General features: G+C 43.1%; 1 protein-coding gene across 2 annotated transcripts in view; it reads right to left on the bottom strand.

The window, feature by feature from the left end:
* scube3 (signal peptide, CUB domain, EGF-like 3) overlaps window positions 1-18,022 on the bottom strand; it is a 168,496-nt gene that overhangs the window by 61,032 nt on the left and 89,442 nt on the right. For both annotated transcript variants that reach the window (XM_056233995.1, XM_056233996.1), the window contains exon 5: window positions 2,180-2,326. In XM_056233995.1, the coding sequence (XP_056089970.1) occupies window positions 2,180-2,326 (147 nt within the window). The remainder of the gene's footprint in view (window positions 1-2,179; window positions 2,327-18,022) is intronic.

The raw sequence follows: 18,022 nt of genomic DNA, 5'->3' as shown, positions 1-18,022 counted from the left end.
GCATTTAAATGTGTGTTGAAAGTTATAATGTTATACTACGTGTTAGTTCGTTTGCTATACGAAACTAGCAGTAAGCTAGATCAACATTAGAATAACATACTGACCATATTCTAACATTTCATCATGTTGAGCTAACGTTATATAACATTGATTTGTTTTATGTACATTTGCTCACCTGTCTAATAAAGCTGTCAAGTCGTGACTCGTGAAGCTCTGTCGAGTCCAAGTAAGTCGCGGACGCTAGCTCTCGGCATCTCAAAAACGCCACGCTGATATTGATCCTCATTTTAGTTCTCCTTGTTTGTCCCAAAGTCTGCTTGCCATGGTCTATGTTTGAAAGAAACAAGAACTGTGTGCCGCTAAACGTTACGCACTACGCAGTTGTCCACGTCTGTCGCCATGGTTACGTCATGGCTATGGCAGTATGAACGGAAACCGAGGATAGCGCGGATATTGCGTCATTGACGGGGGACATTTTTTTCCGGGACGGCCACTTATTTAAAATTGGAATTTCTCTGAAATAAAACATCTTTGGAGACTTCTGGGATATTGTAAGTACACAACTGCAGGAAATATATCACACTGTGCAAGTGATGTTTGGATATTTTATTACAAAATTCTTACATATTGTACCTTTAACTCAAATTTTCTAATGTAAAATGACAAAAAGTGATACATTTTTGGCAATATATATATATATATTGTGTCCACCAGTAAAGAGTATGGGCCAGTTTTCAACCATAAAAGGTCATGCCACTAACTTAGTTTCTTTCAATTAAAAAAGATTGCGAAATTGAAATCAGTTTTATCAAAGAATGATCTTGAAAAGGCTATACATGCTTTTATATCTTCGCGGCTGGATTATTGCAAAGCATTACATGCAAGTCAGACATCCTTGTCGAGGTAACAAAATGCAGCGGCCACACTGCTGACAAGAAGAGAGACCGTATAACTCCAGTTTTGGCCTCTTTTCACTGGCTACCGATAAAACAATGGATTAAGTTAAACATTTAGTTATTTGCTTTTAAAGACATCCATGGTTTGACTCCAGAGTACATCAGGGATCTTTTAAACAATCAACTTCCAGATTTTGCTTAAAGGGTTAGTTCACCCAAAAACGAAAATTATGTCATTATTATTTGTACGGTATACTGTCCTTGTCCAGAAAGGAAATAAAGACATCATCAAAGTAGTCCATGTGACATCAGTGGGTTAGTTAGAGTGTTTTGAAGCATCGAAAATACTTTTTGGTCCAAAAATAACGAAAACTAGGACTTTGTTCATCATTGTATTGTCTTCCGGTTCTGTTGTGGATCCGCGTTCAGTGCCGCTGCTGACGTAAGACGCTGCTGACGTGTGTCTGGTGTGTGTGTGTGTGTATTCTGGTTCTGTTGTGGATCCGCGTTCAGTGCCGCCGCTGACGTGTGTCTGGTGCGTCCGTGTATTCGGGTTCAAATAAATATGGCTGGGCAAAAAAATGCAAGTCTTCCTCTGTGTGGAAATCCTTAGACATGTTTGCGAAGAGTGTTTTGTTTCCAGCGTGCGTCTCCCTCAGACTGTAAACGAAGCTCGGGCGCACCAGACACACGTCAGCAGCGTCTTACGTCAGCGGCGGCACTGAACGCGGATCCACAACAGAACCAGAATACACACACACACACACACACACCAGACACACGTCAGCGGCGGCACTGAACACGGATCCACAACAGAACCGGAATACACACACACACACCAGACACACACACACACCAGACACACGTCAGCAGCATCTTACGTCAGCAGCGGCACTGAACGCGGATCCACAACAGAACCGGAAGACAATACAATGCTGAATAAAGTCGTAGTTTTTGTTATTTTTGGACCAAAATGTATTTTCGATGCTTCAACACACTCTAACTAACCCACTGATGTCACATGGACTACTTTGATGATGTCTTTATTTCCTTTCTGGACAAGGACAGTATACCGTACACACATTTTCAATGGAGGGACAGAAAGCTCTCGGACTAAATCTAAAATATCTTAAACTGTGTTTTGAAGATGAACGGAGGTCTGACGGGCTTGGAGCGACATGAGGGTGAGTCATTAATGACATCATTTTCATTTTTGGGTGAACTAACCCTTTAAGTGTAGAGGTGATCTATCTATCCATCCACCCATCCATCCATCCACTTACATTTACAGTCTCGGCTGTTCTTGGTGAGCTGAAATCCCGGTCTGCACTCACAGGCGATGGATCCTTTGGGCGTCTCTCTGCAAATGTGGGCACAGCCGTGATTTTTATCCATGCAGGTGGGCACGTCTTTAGTCCCATTAAAACGCACTGTAGAACATTAAGAAAGGGGGAGACAGAAATTATGATTCCTTTGCAAAACAGAGATGTCTGAATTGTTTACAAATGTCATGCAATAAATCACTTTATATTTATTTGTTTCTAGGTTTATCACATTGCTCCGGGTAGCTCCACCCACAGTGAAACCTCATTGGTCCAAAATCCTGTTCCACATACGCTACCAGTCATCAGTTGAGTAGGTACGATTTTTTTATGTTTTTGAAAGAAGTCTCATATGCTCATTTCTGTGATCAAAAGTAATATTGTGAAATATTATTATAATAAAAAAAAAAAAAGTTTTAAATGCGATTATATTGTCAAATGTAATTTATTCCTGTGATCAAAGCTGAATTTCAGCATCATTACTCCAGTCTTCAGTGTCACATGATCCTTCAGAAATCATTCAGATATGATGATTTGATGCTCAAGAAACATTTCTGATTATTATCAATGTTGAAAACAGTTGTGCTGCTTAATATTATTGTGGAAACTGTGATGTATACTGGGATGAATACAATTTTCAAAAGAACAGCATTTATTTAAGTCTTTACTGTAACTTTTGATCGTTTCAATGCATCCTTGCTGTGTAAAAATACAATTTATTTCAGAAATGAAAACTTACTGACCTCAAACTTTTGGACAGTAGTGTATATGTATATCAACAATAAAATATATTTTGACTGGCTATGATTTTGTTGCTTTGCTCGCCATTTTTAATTTCAGAGAAAAGAAAAAAAACACATTGGAAACTTTTATCACTTCTGGTTAGGAAACATTGATTACTGATGCATGACAAACAGTTCAATTACTCTCAGGAACAGCAGCTTTGGGATTTCCTTCAGTTTATACCACAAGTCTGAGCACAAACACATGCCAACCGACCTATGAAAATAAAATTTTCACTATTGTATCACTATACACCTTCAAGCATATACAATATCCCTGGCTCGTCATCATGAAACAGAAGTTGCGATCGTCTTTTCTTCTCTATTGTGACGTATATCTGAGTGAAACGGCTTCTCAAACAAGAACAAATGTATAGGGCGGGGCTTGTGGAACTGATTGGATGGTTGTGATTTGCTATTGGTCGATATCACGTGAGTGACAGGTTGCCCCGCCCTCAAAATCAGAGAAGAGAAGAGATGTCACTGCAAGAGGGAGGGGAAGTTATTTTAATTCAAGATCACGAGGGATTCATCCATAATAAATAAGAATTGTCATTTTTGATTTCACGGAGACTTTAAGAGCGTTTGGACGTCTGGTTCGGCTCGGTGAGAAAAGTATCAGCCATTCAGAACCAGAGGAACTGGGTGAGTGTTGCTTTTCTTTGACTGACCCCAGATCAGACTCATGTTCACCAGTGTTTGAACAGTAAGAGGAGAATGAAAGCACCCCTCTGACTTCAGACCCCAGGACGCATCTGTGTCAACAGACCCGCGGCACCCTGGGAAAGCAGCACACTGAAGGGAACATCTATACCCAAGGTTATATGAGAAAACAGTTTATATCACATTTATCCGACAGGAGTCAGTTACATATGCAGCCAAACTTGACAGAACTTTTACAGTAAAAAAAAAAAACGTGAACAGGAAAATATACCAGTAATATTCGAAATCCCTTGCAACTGCATACTACTTTTTCAGAAAATGATGTAAAACAAAATACATTATGCAATGATAATATTTTAAACAGTAGTATGATACATTGTTGGCACATGACCTCATCATGCTCATGTGAATGGCATCCAAGTCAGTGTTGTTCTTGTTAACTAAAACTAAAAAAGTCGTTTTTAAAAATCGTTTTCGTTAACTGAAATAAAGCTGAAAATAATAAAATAAATTATTTTTTAATAAAATTAAAAAATAAATATTAGATGAAAAATGTACAAAACTAATTAAAGCTAAATGGAAATATATAAAAAAAAACGGATTAAAAAGACAAAAGCAGTATCACTTTAAACAGTATCACAAAAAAATTGACTAAAACTAAAATGAAAACTGAAAAATGTAAAAAAAAAAATACTATAATAGTATATATAAATAATACTAAAATAACACCTCTCAGATATAAAAACACTTATTGTGCATTTTTAATTCTTTAAAAACGGCAATTGAATTAAATAATGTAAAAAAAATTACGGCTAATATTTTTTCCATTTTAGTTCATTTTGTCGCATGACTGTTGTATACTTTACATTTCAGCCTATATTCCATGCATACAGAAAATTACACGTATGCATATTGCAGAAATAATACGGTAGCATGCAATTCCCAACATAGTCATTGACTGTACATTTTACATGCTTATTCAGTCAACTTCCAAACACAGCTCATCTCTTAACAGGTTTGGTCAGTCAAAATGCTTGTAATAAAATCTAGCAGTTTAGGCCTCAAATAACAACAGTGAGAGCAGAAATACACTTTTAAAGACACACACACACACACACACAGACCCCGAGGCCATGCAGTATTTTAGCAGCTTTACAGGAAACCTTTCCCCTCCACACATGAAAAGCGCTGACAAATGTGGACAGAGGGGCGACAGGACTGAATGTTTTGCTTTCAATTGGTAATTCACAACCTTTCACATCTGCCGGCATCACTTTGATTAATTAGAACCTTTTGTTTTCCATTTCTTCTGCCAGAAAACAAAATCGGACCATTTTTTATTCTCGCTGCTCCTGGGAACTGATGTCTGAGGAACTTTCCAATTTCTCTAATTCATTCTCTGGGTCTAAATCTCCCCCGTTTGCAGCCGAGAATGATAATGTTTTCACTGATCGCTTCAACGTCGTCGCCCTACAAAACTTGAGTCGTTGTGCCGCATATTTGCACGATTCCCTGGAAAACAGACAGATGGAGGAACTTCTGTTGTTGGTAAACCACAGACTCCATACTTAAGGTCATTTCACGTGTAATGTTGCCAACACATTAAACTCTAAACGAAGCATAAACCCATCAGAATTCAACTTTAGACCCTTTATTACGTTCAAAGCACAATCAATGAACGAGACAATTCGAATGACATGCATTTTTTGTTTGCATTACATTGTACGACTTTGCTCATAAGTTTGTGATGTGTGACGTCATGATTTTGCAAAGCTTAAATATGAACTCTTTCAACAAGGATGCATTACATTGATCAAAAGTGACAGTAAAGGCATTTATAATTTCCTACACAAATGTTGTTGTTGTTTTGTTTCCAAAACAATATGAAGCAGCACAACTGTTTTCAACATTGATAATAATCAGAAATGTTTCTTAAAGGGATACTTCACCTCTGGAAAGATGAATGTGTATTTAAATGTGTGTACATTTATGTAGAAGAAATGTGAAATTATTTTTGAATTTGGAGCTTTCTAGACTGAGAAAAGCCAGAAAATGTATTTTTGGCTTATGTGGATGAAAGACAACAACTCCCAGAATTAGGGATGTCCCGATCCGATCATGCGATCGGAAATCGGGCCCGATCACGTGGTTTCAGACTCGATCGGAATCGGACGTTACCTCCCGATCAGGACTCGGATATATGTAAATTAGGGGTATAACGGTACATGTATTCGTACGAGGCTTCCGGTTCGGTAAGCATACAAACCGAACGATTCCTAGGACCATTTTTCTGCCGACAAAATCCGTGCTGGCGCGATCACCACAACGTTGCGCAACATCAAATGGAAAACGTAATGAAAGCGGAACGAAACTGCGCTACTCATTATATTGTGCTTAACGGACCATTTATCAGTTCGGACCAGCAACATCTGTGCAGCGTGAGAACAAGCGACACAGCGCTAAGAGATCCAGTGAAGAAAACATTTGAATTCGCCACTGAAGTAATAACATCGCTGCGAGATCTAGTGAGAAGCATTCAAATTTCTCCGTTATTAACCGTGGATCTCTATTAGATCAAACAGCGCTGACGTGGAAACCAGGAGAAACATTGTGCCGTGAATGAACATGGATTTAATGTTGCACTTCAAAATTCAAATATTATATAAATATATATTTAAATGTTATTTTTAATGTGATTACCAAAACATTATTTGTTCATCCTTCAAAGATTACCCCCATGTATAAACCTGAAAGTTTCAAGATGTAGGAAAACTCAAACTTATTTAAAAATATTTTTTCTTTTAATAAATAGGAAATTTCTCTGGCATTTCTTTCTTTTTGCTGTATCGTATCGAACCGAACCGCGAATTTTGTGAACTGTTACACCCCTAATGTATATATATATATGCTCTCTTTTTTTTTTAAAAGACTTTTTATTTTTTGTTTACATGCCTGCCGGGTATTTTAAGTTGAGGTGCTATTTGTTTTTATATTAGACTTTTTCTATATTTACAGTTGCACTAAAGTCCAAAAGTGAAGAATTTATGTTATTTATTACTTGATTGTTCAAGCTACCTCACAGAAGTGCTCTGTTTGTTAACAGTTGTTGAATGTTAAAATAAGGTGAATTAAATTAAAAATATTTTTTTCGCTCTTCTTTATTCTTTTTTTATGTATTATATAAGTATCGGATCAGGACTCGGTATCGGTAGATACTCAAAATCAAATGACTCGGACTCGAGGGCAAAAAAACCTGATCGGGACATCCCTACCCAGAATGCACTTGCTTCGCTGCCCCAGGAGGCCACACCTACCGGTAACAGAGCGCAGTAGTTAAACAACAAGGCTAGGCTACTAGTGAGTCTCCGTGATGAGTCTGCCCGGGATTTCGAGATCGCACAAAATGTCCGGGAATTTACTGTGGCGAGCAGGACGAGTGAGGGCCGCGGGAGAACGACACGAGTCATGTTTACTGTGGCGAGCAGGACGAGTGAGGGCCGCGGGAGAACGACACGAGTCATGTTTACTGTGGCGAGCAGGACGAGTGAGGGGCCGCGGGAGAACGACACGAGTCATGTTTACTGTGGCGAGCAGGACGAGTGAGGGCCGCGGGAGAACGGCGCGAGTCATGTTTACTGTGGCGAGCAGGACGAGTGAGGCCCGCGGGAGAACGACACGAGTCATGTTTACTGTGGCGAGCAGGACGAGTGAGGGCCGCGGGAGAACGACACGAGTCATGTTTACTGTGGCGAGCAGGACGAGTGAGGGCCGCGGGAGAACGACACGAGTCATGTTTACTGTGGCGAGCAGGACGAGTGAGGGCCGCGGGAGAACGACACGAGTCATGTTTACTGTGGCGAGCAGGACGATTGAGGGCTGCGGGAGAACGACACGAGTCATGTTTACTGTGGCGAGCAGGACGAGTGAGGGGCCGCGGGAGAACGACACGAGTCATGTTTACTGTGGCGAGCAGGACGAGTGAGGGCCGCGGGAGAACGACACGAGTCATGTTTACTGTGGCGAGCAGGACGAGTGAGGGCCGCGGGAGAACGACACGAGTCATGTTTACTGTGGCGAGCAGGACGAGTGAGGGCTGCGGGAGAACGACACGAGTCATGTTTACTGTGGCGAGCAGGACGAGTGAGGGCCGCGGGAGAACGACACGAGTCATGTTTACTGTGGCGAGCAGGACGAGTGAGGGCCGTGGGAGAACGACACGAGTCATGTTTACTGTGGCGAGCAGGACGAGTGAGGGCCGTGGGAGAACGACACGAGTCATGTTTACTGTGGCGAGCAGGACGAGTGAGGGCCGTGGGAGAACGACACGAGTCATGTTTACTGTGGCGAGCAGGACGAGTGAGGGCCGCGGGAGAACGACACGAGTCATGTTTACTGTGGCGAGCAGGACGAGTGAGGGCCGTGTGGAGAACGACACGAGTCATGTTTACTGTGGCGAGCAGGACGAGTGAGGGCCGTGGGAGAACGACGCGAGTCATGTTTACTGTGGCGAGCAGGACGAGTGAGGGCCGTGTGGAGAACGACACGAGTCATGTTTACTGTGGCGAGCAGGACGAGTGAGGGCTGCGGGAGAACGACACGAGTCATGTTTACTGTGGCGAGCAGGACGAGTGAGGGCCGCGGGAGAATGACACGAGTCATGTTTACTGTGGCGAGCAGGACGAGTGAGGGCCGTGGGAGAACGACACGAGTCATGTTTACTGTGGCGAGCAGGACGAGTGAGGGCCGTGGGAGAACGACACGAGTCATGTTTACTGTGGCGAGCAGGACGAGTGAGGGCCGTGGGAGAACGACGCGAGTCATGTTTACTGTGGCGAGCAGGACGAGTGAGGGCCGCAGGAGAATGACACGAGTCATGTTTACTGTGGCGAGCAGGACGAGTGAGGGCCGTGGGAGAACGACGCGAGTCATGTTTACTGTGGCGAGCAGGACGAGTGAGGGCCGTGGGAGAACGACACGAGTCATGTTTACTGTGGCGAGCAGGACGAGTGAGGGCCGCGGGAGAACTGCGCGAGTCATGTTTACTGTGGCGAGCAGGACGAGTGAGGGCCGCAGGAGAACTGCGCGAGTCATGTTTACTGTGGCGAGCAGGACGAGTGAGGGCCGCGGGAGAACTGCGCGAGTCATGTTTACTGTGGCGAGCAGGACGAGTGAGGGCCGCGGGAGAACTGCGCGAGTCATGTTTACTGTGGCGAGCAGGACGAGTGAGGGCCGCGGGAGAACGACACGAGTCATGTTTACTGTGGCGAGCAGGACGAGTGAGGGCCGCGGGAGAACGACACGAGTCATGTTTACTGTGGCGAGCAGGACGAGTGAGGGCCGTGGGAGAACGCCGCGAGTCATGTTTACTGTGGCGAGCAGGACGAGTGAGGGCCGCGGGAGAACGACACGAGTCATGTTTACTGTGGCGAGCAGGACGAGTGAGGGCCGCGGGAGAACGGCGCGAGTCATGTTTACTGTGGCGAGCAGGACGAGTGAGGGGCGCGGGAGAACGACACGAGTCATGTTTACTGTGGCGAGCAGGACGAGTGAGGGCTGCGGGAGAACGACACGAGTCATGTTTACTGTGGCGAGCAGGACGAGTGAGGGCCGCGGGAGAACGACACGAGTCATGTTTACTGTGGCGAGCAGGACGAGTGAGGGCCGTGGGAGAACGCCGCGAGTCATGTTTACTGTGGCGAGCAGGACGAGTGAGGGCCGCGGGAGAACGACACGAGTCATGTTTACTGTGGCGAGCAGGACGAGTGAGGGCCGCGGGAGAACGGCGCGAGTCATGTTTACTGTGGCGAGCAGGACGAGTGAGGGGCGCGGGAGAACGACACGAGTCATGTTTACTGTGGCGAGCAGGACGAGTGAGGGCTGCGGGAGAACGACACGAGTCATGTTTACTGTGGCGAGCAGGACGAGTGAGGGCCGCGGGAGAACGCCGCGAGTCATGTTTACTGTGGCGAGCAGGACGAGTGAGGGCCGTGGGAGAACGACACGAGTCATGTTTACTGTGGCGAGCAGGACGAGTGAGGCCCGCGGGAGAACGACACGAGTCATGTTTACTGTGGCGAGCAGGACGAGTGAGGGCCGCGGGAGAACTGCGCGAGTCATGTTTACTGTGGCGAGCAGGACGAGTGAGGCCCGCGGGAGAACGACACGAGTCATGTTTACTGTGGCGAGCAGGACGAGTGAGGCCCGCGGGAGAACGACACGAGTCATGTTTACTGTGGCGAGCAGGACGAGTGAGGCCCGCGGGAGAACGACACGAGTCATGTTTACTGTGGCGAGCAGGACGAGTGAGGGCCGCGGGAGAACGCCGCGAGTCATGTTTACTGTGGCGAGCAGGACGAGTGAGGGCCGTGGGAGAACGACACGAGTCATGTTTACTGTGGCGAGCAGGACGAGTGAGGGCCGCGGGAGAACGACACGAGTCATGTTTACTGTGGCGAGCAGGACGAGTGAGGCCCGCGGGAGAACGACACGAGTCATGTTTACTGTGGCGAGCAGGACGAGTGAGGGCCGCGGGAGAACGCCGCGAGTCATGTTTACTGTGGCGAGCAGGACGAGTGAGGGCCGTGGGAGAACGACACGAGTCATGTTTACTGTGGCGAGCAGGACGAGTGAGGGCCGCGGGAGAACGACACGAGTCATGTTTACTGTGGCGAGCAGGACGAGTGAGGGCCGCGGGAGAACTGCGCGAGGCCGGTGGTGAGATTACGGATGAGCGACACCTGTGAGATGCACCGGTCTCGTATCTCTCACGGAGGAGCGGGAATTTTCTTAGCAATGTTAAAACGCACATCAACCATCACTTGTTTAGTGTTCATGTAAACACTACATTCAGATTCACCAATCGGAATTAATTCAGTTAGATTGAAACAAAAGGTGTGCATGTAAACAATGAATGGCAACTGCAGAAAGCAAAAGCTGAATCCCGGACATCAACGGCCGGACATGTCTGGGAAAAAGAGGATGGTAACCCCTACTACTCAGCTTTCTCCACAGAACAAGAGCCTGCTAGCTTAGCTTCCAAAAAAAGATGTCTGACACTATGTGTGCATTCTGTGAGTGAGATCCCACCCTCTATGGGCGGGTTGAGAACATGCGGGACAGCCCCTACTACTGACTGTAGTCTTTAGCCTCTGGCCAAAAAATCCTCCGATGGCGCAAAATGATGATTTTTGCGCCATCGGAGGATTTTTTCCAGACAAAAAAATACATAAATCTCTCGTCTCAGGGGATATCCATGAGGGTGGAAAGCACGGTAATTTGAAAATACTACAGGTTTCCTACTAATACAAAGCTTAATGCTAAATCCTGAAGCATCCATTTAAGCAGCAAATCATCATATTAGAGTGATTTCTGAAGGATCATGTGACTCTGAAGACTGGAGTAATGATGCTGAAAATTCAGCTTTGATCACAGGAATAAATGACATTTTACAATATATTCACATAGAAAGCATTTCTTTTAAATGGTAATAATATTTCAAAAAAAATTTTTACTTTATTTTTGATCAAATAAACTCAGCCTTAGTGAACAGTGTGTACATAAGTTTTCACTGTTTAATGTGCTGACTTCCCTGCTACCTCGCAATCACATAAACCCAGCTTTTCATGACTAGATCGTCCACGCTTTTCATGTGGAGTCATGCGAAAGGCCTTTATGAGAGAGAGAAGGTGTGCAGGTCACTTTACGTAGACCTAAGAAATGAGACGTAAATCATGCAAGTTCAAAAACAGTCCAGAGAGAGAGAGAGAGAGAGAATCATATCACTGAGGGTCTAAGACCTCTACATCTACAGACCCATTCATCACAGCCGGGTCACAGAGACCTGAAGACTCTCAGAAGAGCAGTAAAACGCTCAAGTGCTGATACAACGAGCCCACCCGTAACTCCCTGCCGAATTCCTGCCGTTTTTATCATTACGAGCGTTATTCTAATCTCTCCCGGGACTCCCGGCTTAAGAAAAATGGAGTTGAATGATCGGAAATAGGAAGAAATTCACACAAGTGCTCGGGGAAAAAGCGATGGGAAAGCCATTTGAAGGGAATAAAAAGTGTCCGATTAGGGTCTGCAGCCTGTTAAAACAAACACGAGCCTGTTAAACGCGTCCATACGTGGAGGACGACGGCGGGATAGACACTTTACTGAGTGACGGCCAGGGACAAGAGTTGGAGGCCAAGTCACCGGGGTTTCACGGCACTGAGAAACTGCATTTCATTCAATTTTCTACATCAAACGATCATAATGCACTCACTCCAAAAGCTTCTCACAGATGATTATAGAACATCAAAGACTCTAGGATGAGGCATCTTGCGTCATGATGGAATTACCGTAATTATTATGAGACTTTGCAAAGACTCGAAGAACAAAGAAAGTGCAACAGATAATGAAACGACACATCAAACTTCCACTGTTGAAGGCTCTGGCTGCTACTTTTGACATGATAATGGGAATTTCATACAATTATACAAAGTGTAAGCACTGTAATAAAAGATTTTTCAAAGTTGTAAATAAAGCAAAGATTACTGGAGTTTGTTTTACAAGAAAATACTAAGATTTATTAAGTACTTATATATTAAGATTGACTCTGTAGTGTTCAGTTACTGGAAATTATTCAAATGATTAATGATTCAATGGTTCAGAGTCATTTATGATGTCATTATCAAGGCCAGATGTTGACAATTTGGAGGGAAATCTGCAGAGTTCATTTAAACTTTAACGTGTTAAATGGAGCAGATTGGTAAAAAAAAAGAAAAAAAAAAGAAGTTGATTGGAGATTATTAAAAGAAAATTCTATTTCAGTCTTTCTTCACGTTTAATTCAATGTGTTAATTTGCCATTTCTTTATTTGTTAAATTGGTAACTTTACAATGAGGCTTCACTTGTAAACATTGCTTAATAGTTGGAGGCCTTAAGCACATTTTCGCGCAAATTCATCTAAAAGCGCCAAATTTGGCACAGATGTAGCTCACATCATACTGAAATGATTTAGCTAGGGCGCCGGAGACAGCGACCCTCGGGGCCAAGATGGCGGCCAAATCCAATATGGCCGCTGCCTGATAAGGGTTCCGGTTATAACTTTTGAACCACATGAGTTACAAATACAAACTTGATATGTTTTTCAGCTTAATTGATCATGGGAAACACATAGGAATGTTTATATTTATGACACAGTATATCTGGACCCCTTGATCCTCCAATTCCAATATGGCCGCTGTCCAAAAACGCATTTTGGGGTGTAGTATGGGGCCTTACACCCCATTGTTTGCGCAAATTCATCTACAAGCACCAAATTTGGCACAGATGTAGGCTGAGGGCATACTGAAATGATTTAGCCAGGGCGCCCGAGCCAATGGTCCCTGAGACCAAGATGGCGGCCAAATCCAATATGGCCGCCGCCTGAAAGGGATTCGGCTATAGCTTTTGAGCCAGATGAGATACAAATACAAACTTGATGTCTATTTTACCTTTTTTGACCAAGAGAAACCCATAGGAATACTTACATTTATGATTGGGTATATCAAGAAGACTGGTAAGACTGAAGCCAAAACGCTTTTTCAGACAGCGGCCATATTGAATTTAGGGAATTTGGGGGAAATTGCTTAAATTCAATATGGCCGCTGTCCGAAAAAGCGTTTTGTATGGAAGTAAAATAATCCCAAATGTTTTTGAAACAAAAAGCCTGTTGAATTGTACTACTTGAAAAAAATATGCATTGCATTAACCCTGCTTGTATTTTAATGCATTGTATTTTTAGGGCTTGTATTTTTATAGGCTGAAATTTAGCATGGTTGAATATTTAAGCTGTGAATATTTCAAATCAAAACATTTCAAACACATTTTCATTAGTAAAATTTCAATAATCCATATTCACCTTTCATATTTCACTTCCAAAATATTCAAACTGATTAAAAATACAACCTATAATATTCAACAGGCGGTTTTCGGTCCATTTTATTTCGCTTTGCAAATTCGCTTCCACAAATTCAGTGGTTCAAATTCGACAGTAAATTCAACGTTGACATCCAGGAGCTGCAGGAAAAGCAGTAGATTACCGAGCATAATCTCCATCTGCTGTTAGTCGACCACACCAGCAGGGGGTGCAAGCGCGTGTTGTTGAGAAGACCAGAGCAACAGTTAGACTAGAGCAAGCCATTCATTCATAAAAACTCAGCATGCATTACGTTTTTTGTGACGATTATCTGGGTCAGTATATATGCGGAAAAGATGATATCTAAAGGCACAAAAGCTGTTTTTATGTTTCATTCATTGTTACTTTCCCTGTGTAGCCTTATGTTATCAGCCTTTTCTACAGTGAACGGGATTATAATCTGTTTCCCTCAATACATCATCATACTCAAAGATTCCCCGAATTCCGTCAGGACAAAGCGCTTAACGTAGCTTAATGGACTACAGTACAGTGATATAAAAGACCAAACTCGCACCTTATTTGGAAAGTATGTATTGTACATGTACTGCATTAGGTTAAACTGGGAAGTAGCACTTTCATATTGTTGTTCTATATTGTTAGTTTAACTAGTCGCTTTGGATAAAAGTGCCAGCTAAAAGACTAAATGTAAAATTGGGTTGACATTCGCACATTTAGGGACCGTCTCTAAAGTAACAAGTCCTATAGGCCTAAACGTTTCTAACTATATAGCAAACTTCAATCTATTTGAATAAATTGCGCATTATGCCTGAGCCTGACACCTACACGAACACTTTACAGTTGGTTTTATGACTGTAAGTCGTTCTTTTCAAATGGTATTTAAGTTAGAAACGTGTATACCAATGTCGTATGTAACTTTAGAGACGGTCCCTAAACGTGCGAATGTCCAATGTCAAACCAAATTTATGCCAGTATATCACTGGGAAACGCTCAGCATTAAACTTTGCGCGTTAAATTCATATTCTGAGTCCATCTGCTAGCCTGCGAGTTTGGTCTTTTATGTCCATTAAGCTACGTTAAGCGTTTTATATGTCCAGCAGGGGAATCCTGACATATTGAGGGAAACCAAACCCTAGTACTGCATGCAGCACATCGCTGCAATATAAGGTTAAGGCAACTAAACAACCAAGAGAAATATGTCAAATGTAACACTGGATCTGTACATCCGCATCGGGGAATAACATTATCGTTCATGGTAGAGAAAGATGCATGTAGGCTACACAGGAAAAGTAATCGTGAACACACTGAATTTCACATAAAACAGACGTCATAATAATCACAAATACACTTACATTTTTGTAAATAAGTTTTTATGAATGAATGGCTTGCTCTAGTCTAACTGTTGCTCTGGTCTTCTCAACAACACGCGCTTGCACCCCCTGCTGGTGTGGTCGACTAACAGCAGATGGAGATTATGCTCGGTAATCTACTACTTTTCCTGCAGCTCCTGGATGTCAATGTTGAATTTACTGTCGAATTTGAACCACTGAATTTGTGGAAGCGAATTTGCAAAGCGAAATAAAATGGACCGAAAACCGCCTGTTGAATATTTTAGGTTGTATTTTTAATCAGTTTGAATATTTGGGAAATGAAATATGAAAGGTGAATATGGATTATTGAAATTTTACTAATGAAAATGTGTTTGAAATGATTTGATTTGAAATATTCACAGCTTAAATATTTAACCATGCTAAATTTCAGCCTATAAAAATGCAAGCCCTAAAAATACAATGCATTAAAATGCAAGCAGGGTTAATGCAATGCATATTTTTTTCAAGTAGTACAATTCAACAGGCTTTTTGTTTCAAAAACATTTGGGATTATTTTACTTCCATAGTTTTGGCTACAAATTTTGAATCAAATGCGCTACAAATGAGGATGTGATGTCTATTTTATGTTTATTGACACACAGGAAGTCCTTTGGCATATTTATATTTATGCTTGTGTAAGTCTGGAACCTGTATTCTTTTCAAGACTGTGGTTGAAAATCATTTTTTTTACCACAACTTTTAAGGTTATTCTCAATGTTGATTCATTTCCTTATAAAAGTGAAATGCTTTTCAGTGTACCACAGGTGAATACATTTCAAAGTGTAATCATATAAGAAAAAATAAGACACAATTATTGCAATGCAATATTTATATTATCTCAAATTGATAAAAGAATAATATAATAATATAGTCAATTTGTCTAAAACTCTTAAAGGTTTGCTTAGCATAACAAAAAAACAGCAATAACATAAAAAAACAACAGTGAATTCTCATGGTCTTTCACATGAATTATCCTTATCACTCACAATCACCGGATCTCTCATCATCTCCACCATCATTGTTTGTACAAGCACCCTCACATGCACATATAGAAGTGCAACGAACTCCGGCTTTACAGCACTTACAGTGCCCTCTACATGCTGTCTTGCAGCCACAGTGGAGGAGAATGGTGCAGGCTTTACTGGCGTCTCCGAGATAAGTCCAGTAAGGTTCCCACGTCTTGCTCGTAGACTCTCGATACCATCCCCATGCATTGAACTCATGGGGATATCTTGCTGGACAGCGGTTGCCTGATTCCTGTAGAAGCTGGCCTGCAGCAATGCTCTTTTGATGTGCTGAATCAGTGCAGCTTGGGTAGGAGGCAGGTTCTCGAGAGACTTGGTACCATTCAAGAAAAGGTGATGTCTAGCTTCATCCACGTGGCTGAAACCACAGCTCTTGCTGTAAATGATGACTACCATACATTCCAGTCTTTGGACATGGACGTCATTGTTGATCTGTTCAGGCTCCAAGGTGAGGGTAACCAGGGATTCTGTGAGATCTGGTGTTGCCTCCCAAGCTGCCCATGCACTCTTTTTCCCATGACCCAGGAAGGCTGAGGTTGTGTCACAGCCTGTTAAAGTGTGGAAGAGTAGTAAGGCCAGTGACTTCTGGGGACCAAGATCCTTGCTGTTTTCATGAGCGGGAATGTCCCTATAGTTTTTTCCACCTGCAAAGCCGATCCAGAGCTCTGTGAGGCCGAGTGCGTTGAAGAAGTGGACGGCAAGTATGACAACATCGCTGTCGACAGTCCGGACAAAGGCCTTTTTATGGCCATTGGCCCCAGCATGTGCAAGATGCAGGATTATTCTTGTATCTGCTTCTGGATGATTACAAGGCTGAAGGGCAGGCATGTCATACCCTTGTCTGTTGGAGAGTACAGCATCTTTCTTTTACTTGACATGCCATGCTTGTTTATCTCTTCACTGATATATCCAAATAGTTCATCCTTGTTGTCCTCATTTTTTCAGGAAGTCACTGTTCCAGTTACGTTTTGGAATTGGAGTTCTCCCATCTACTTTAGTTTTTGATCCGGTTCCTCTGCGTTGGTGAGTTTGTGTTTTGAGGTTCTCCTCTGGATATGTATCAAACGCAATATCCAATCGCGTGACAGATTCATAGCTCATGTGTGACCTCACAAACCCAGCAATATTGGTGTTAACGTAGTCATGGAATGTTTTTTCAGTAGTTGGCCAGACCATTTGGACCATTACAGCACCATTAAACACAACTACAGTTGCATCTCTAGCTGCTGCTACATGGGTTTTTTTCACCTTCATGCATTTGAGAATGTCTGACTTTGTACCATTGCGTAAACGCCCCTGGTTGGATATGCTGGCTGGTTCCCTTTTTGATTTTAGAACCTGAAGAATTCTGCCATGTCTGCATCAGGCCTGGACTGAAGGGAAAGCTCACCACATCCCAAAGATGCTCTATTGGGTTGAGATCTGGTGACTGTGGGGGCCATTTTAGTACAGTGAACTCATTGTCATGTTCAAGAAACCAATTTGAAATGATTCGAGCTTTGTGACATGGTGCATTATCCTGCTGGAAGTAGCCATCAGAGGATGGGTACATGGTGGCCATAAAGGGATGGACATGGTCAGAAACAATGCTCAGGTAGGCAGTGGCATTTAACCGATGCCCATTTGGCACTAAGGGGCCTAAAGTGTGCCAAGAAAACATCCCCCACACCATTACACCACCACCACCAGCCTGCACAGTGGTAACAAGGCATGATGGATCCATGTTCTCATTCTGTTTACGCCAAATTCTGACCATCTGAATGTCTCAACAGAAATCGAGACTCATCAGACTAGGCAACATTTTTCCAGTCTTCAACTGTCCAATTTTGGTGAGCTCTTGCAAATTAGGTTGTGCGTGTTGTGGCTTCACAGATGCTTTGCTGCATACCTCGGTTGTAACGAGTGGTTATTTCAGTCAAAGTTGCTCTTCTATCAGCTTGAATCAGTCGGCCCATTCTCCTCTGACCTCTAACATCAACAAGGCATTTTCGCCCACAGGACTGCCGCATACTGGATGTTTTTCCCTTTTCACACCATTCTTTGTAAACCCTAGAAATGGTTGT

Source organism: Rhinichthys klamathensis, unplaced genomic scaffold, assembly GCF_029890125.1.
Source record: "Rhinichthys klamathensis goyatoka isolate OS25496 unplaced genomic scaffold, OSU_Roscu_1.1 h1tg000386l_1, whole genome shotgun sequence".
NCBI classification, from domain to species: Eukaryota; Metazoa; Chordata; class Actinopteri; order Cypriniformes; family Leuciscidae; genus Rhinichthys; species Rhinichthys klamathensis.
Note: the sequence above shows the minus strand (reverse complement) of the source record. Positions and strands in the feature narration are given on the sequence as shown.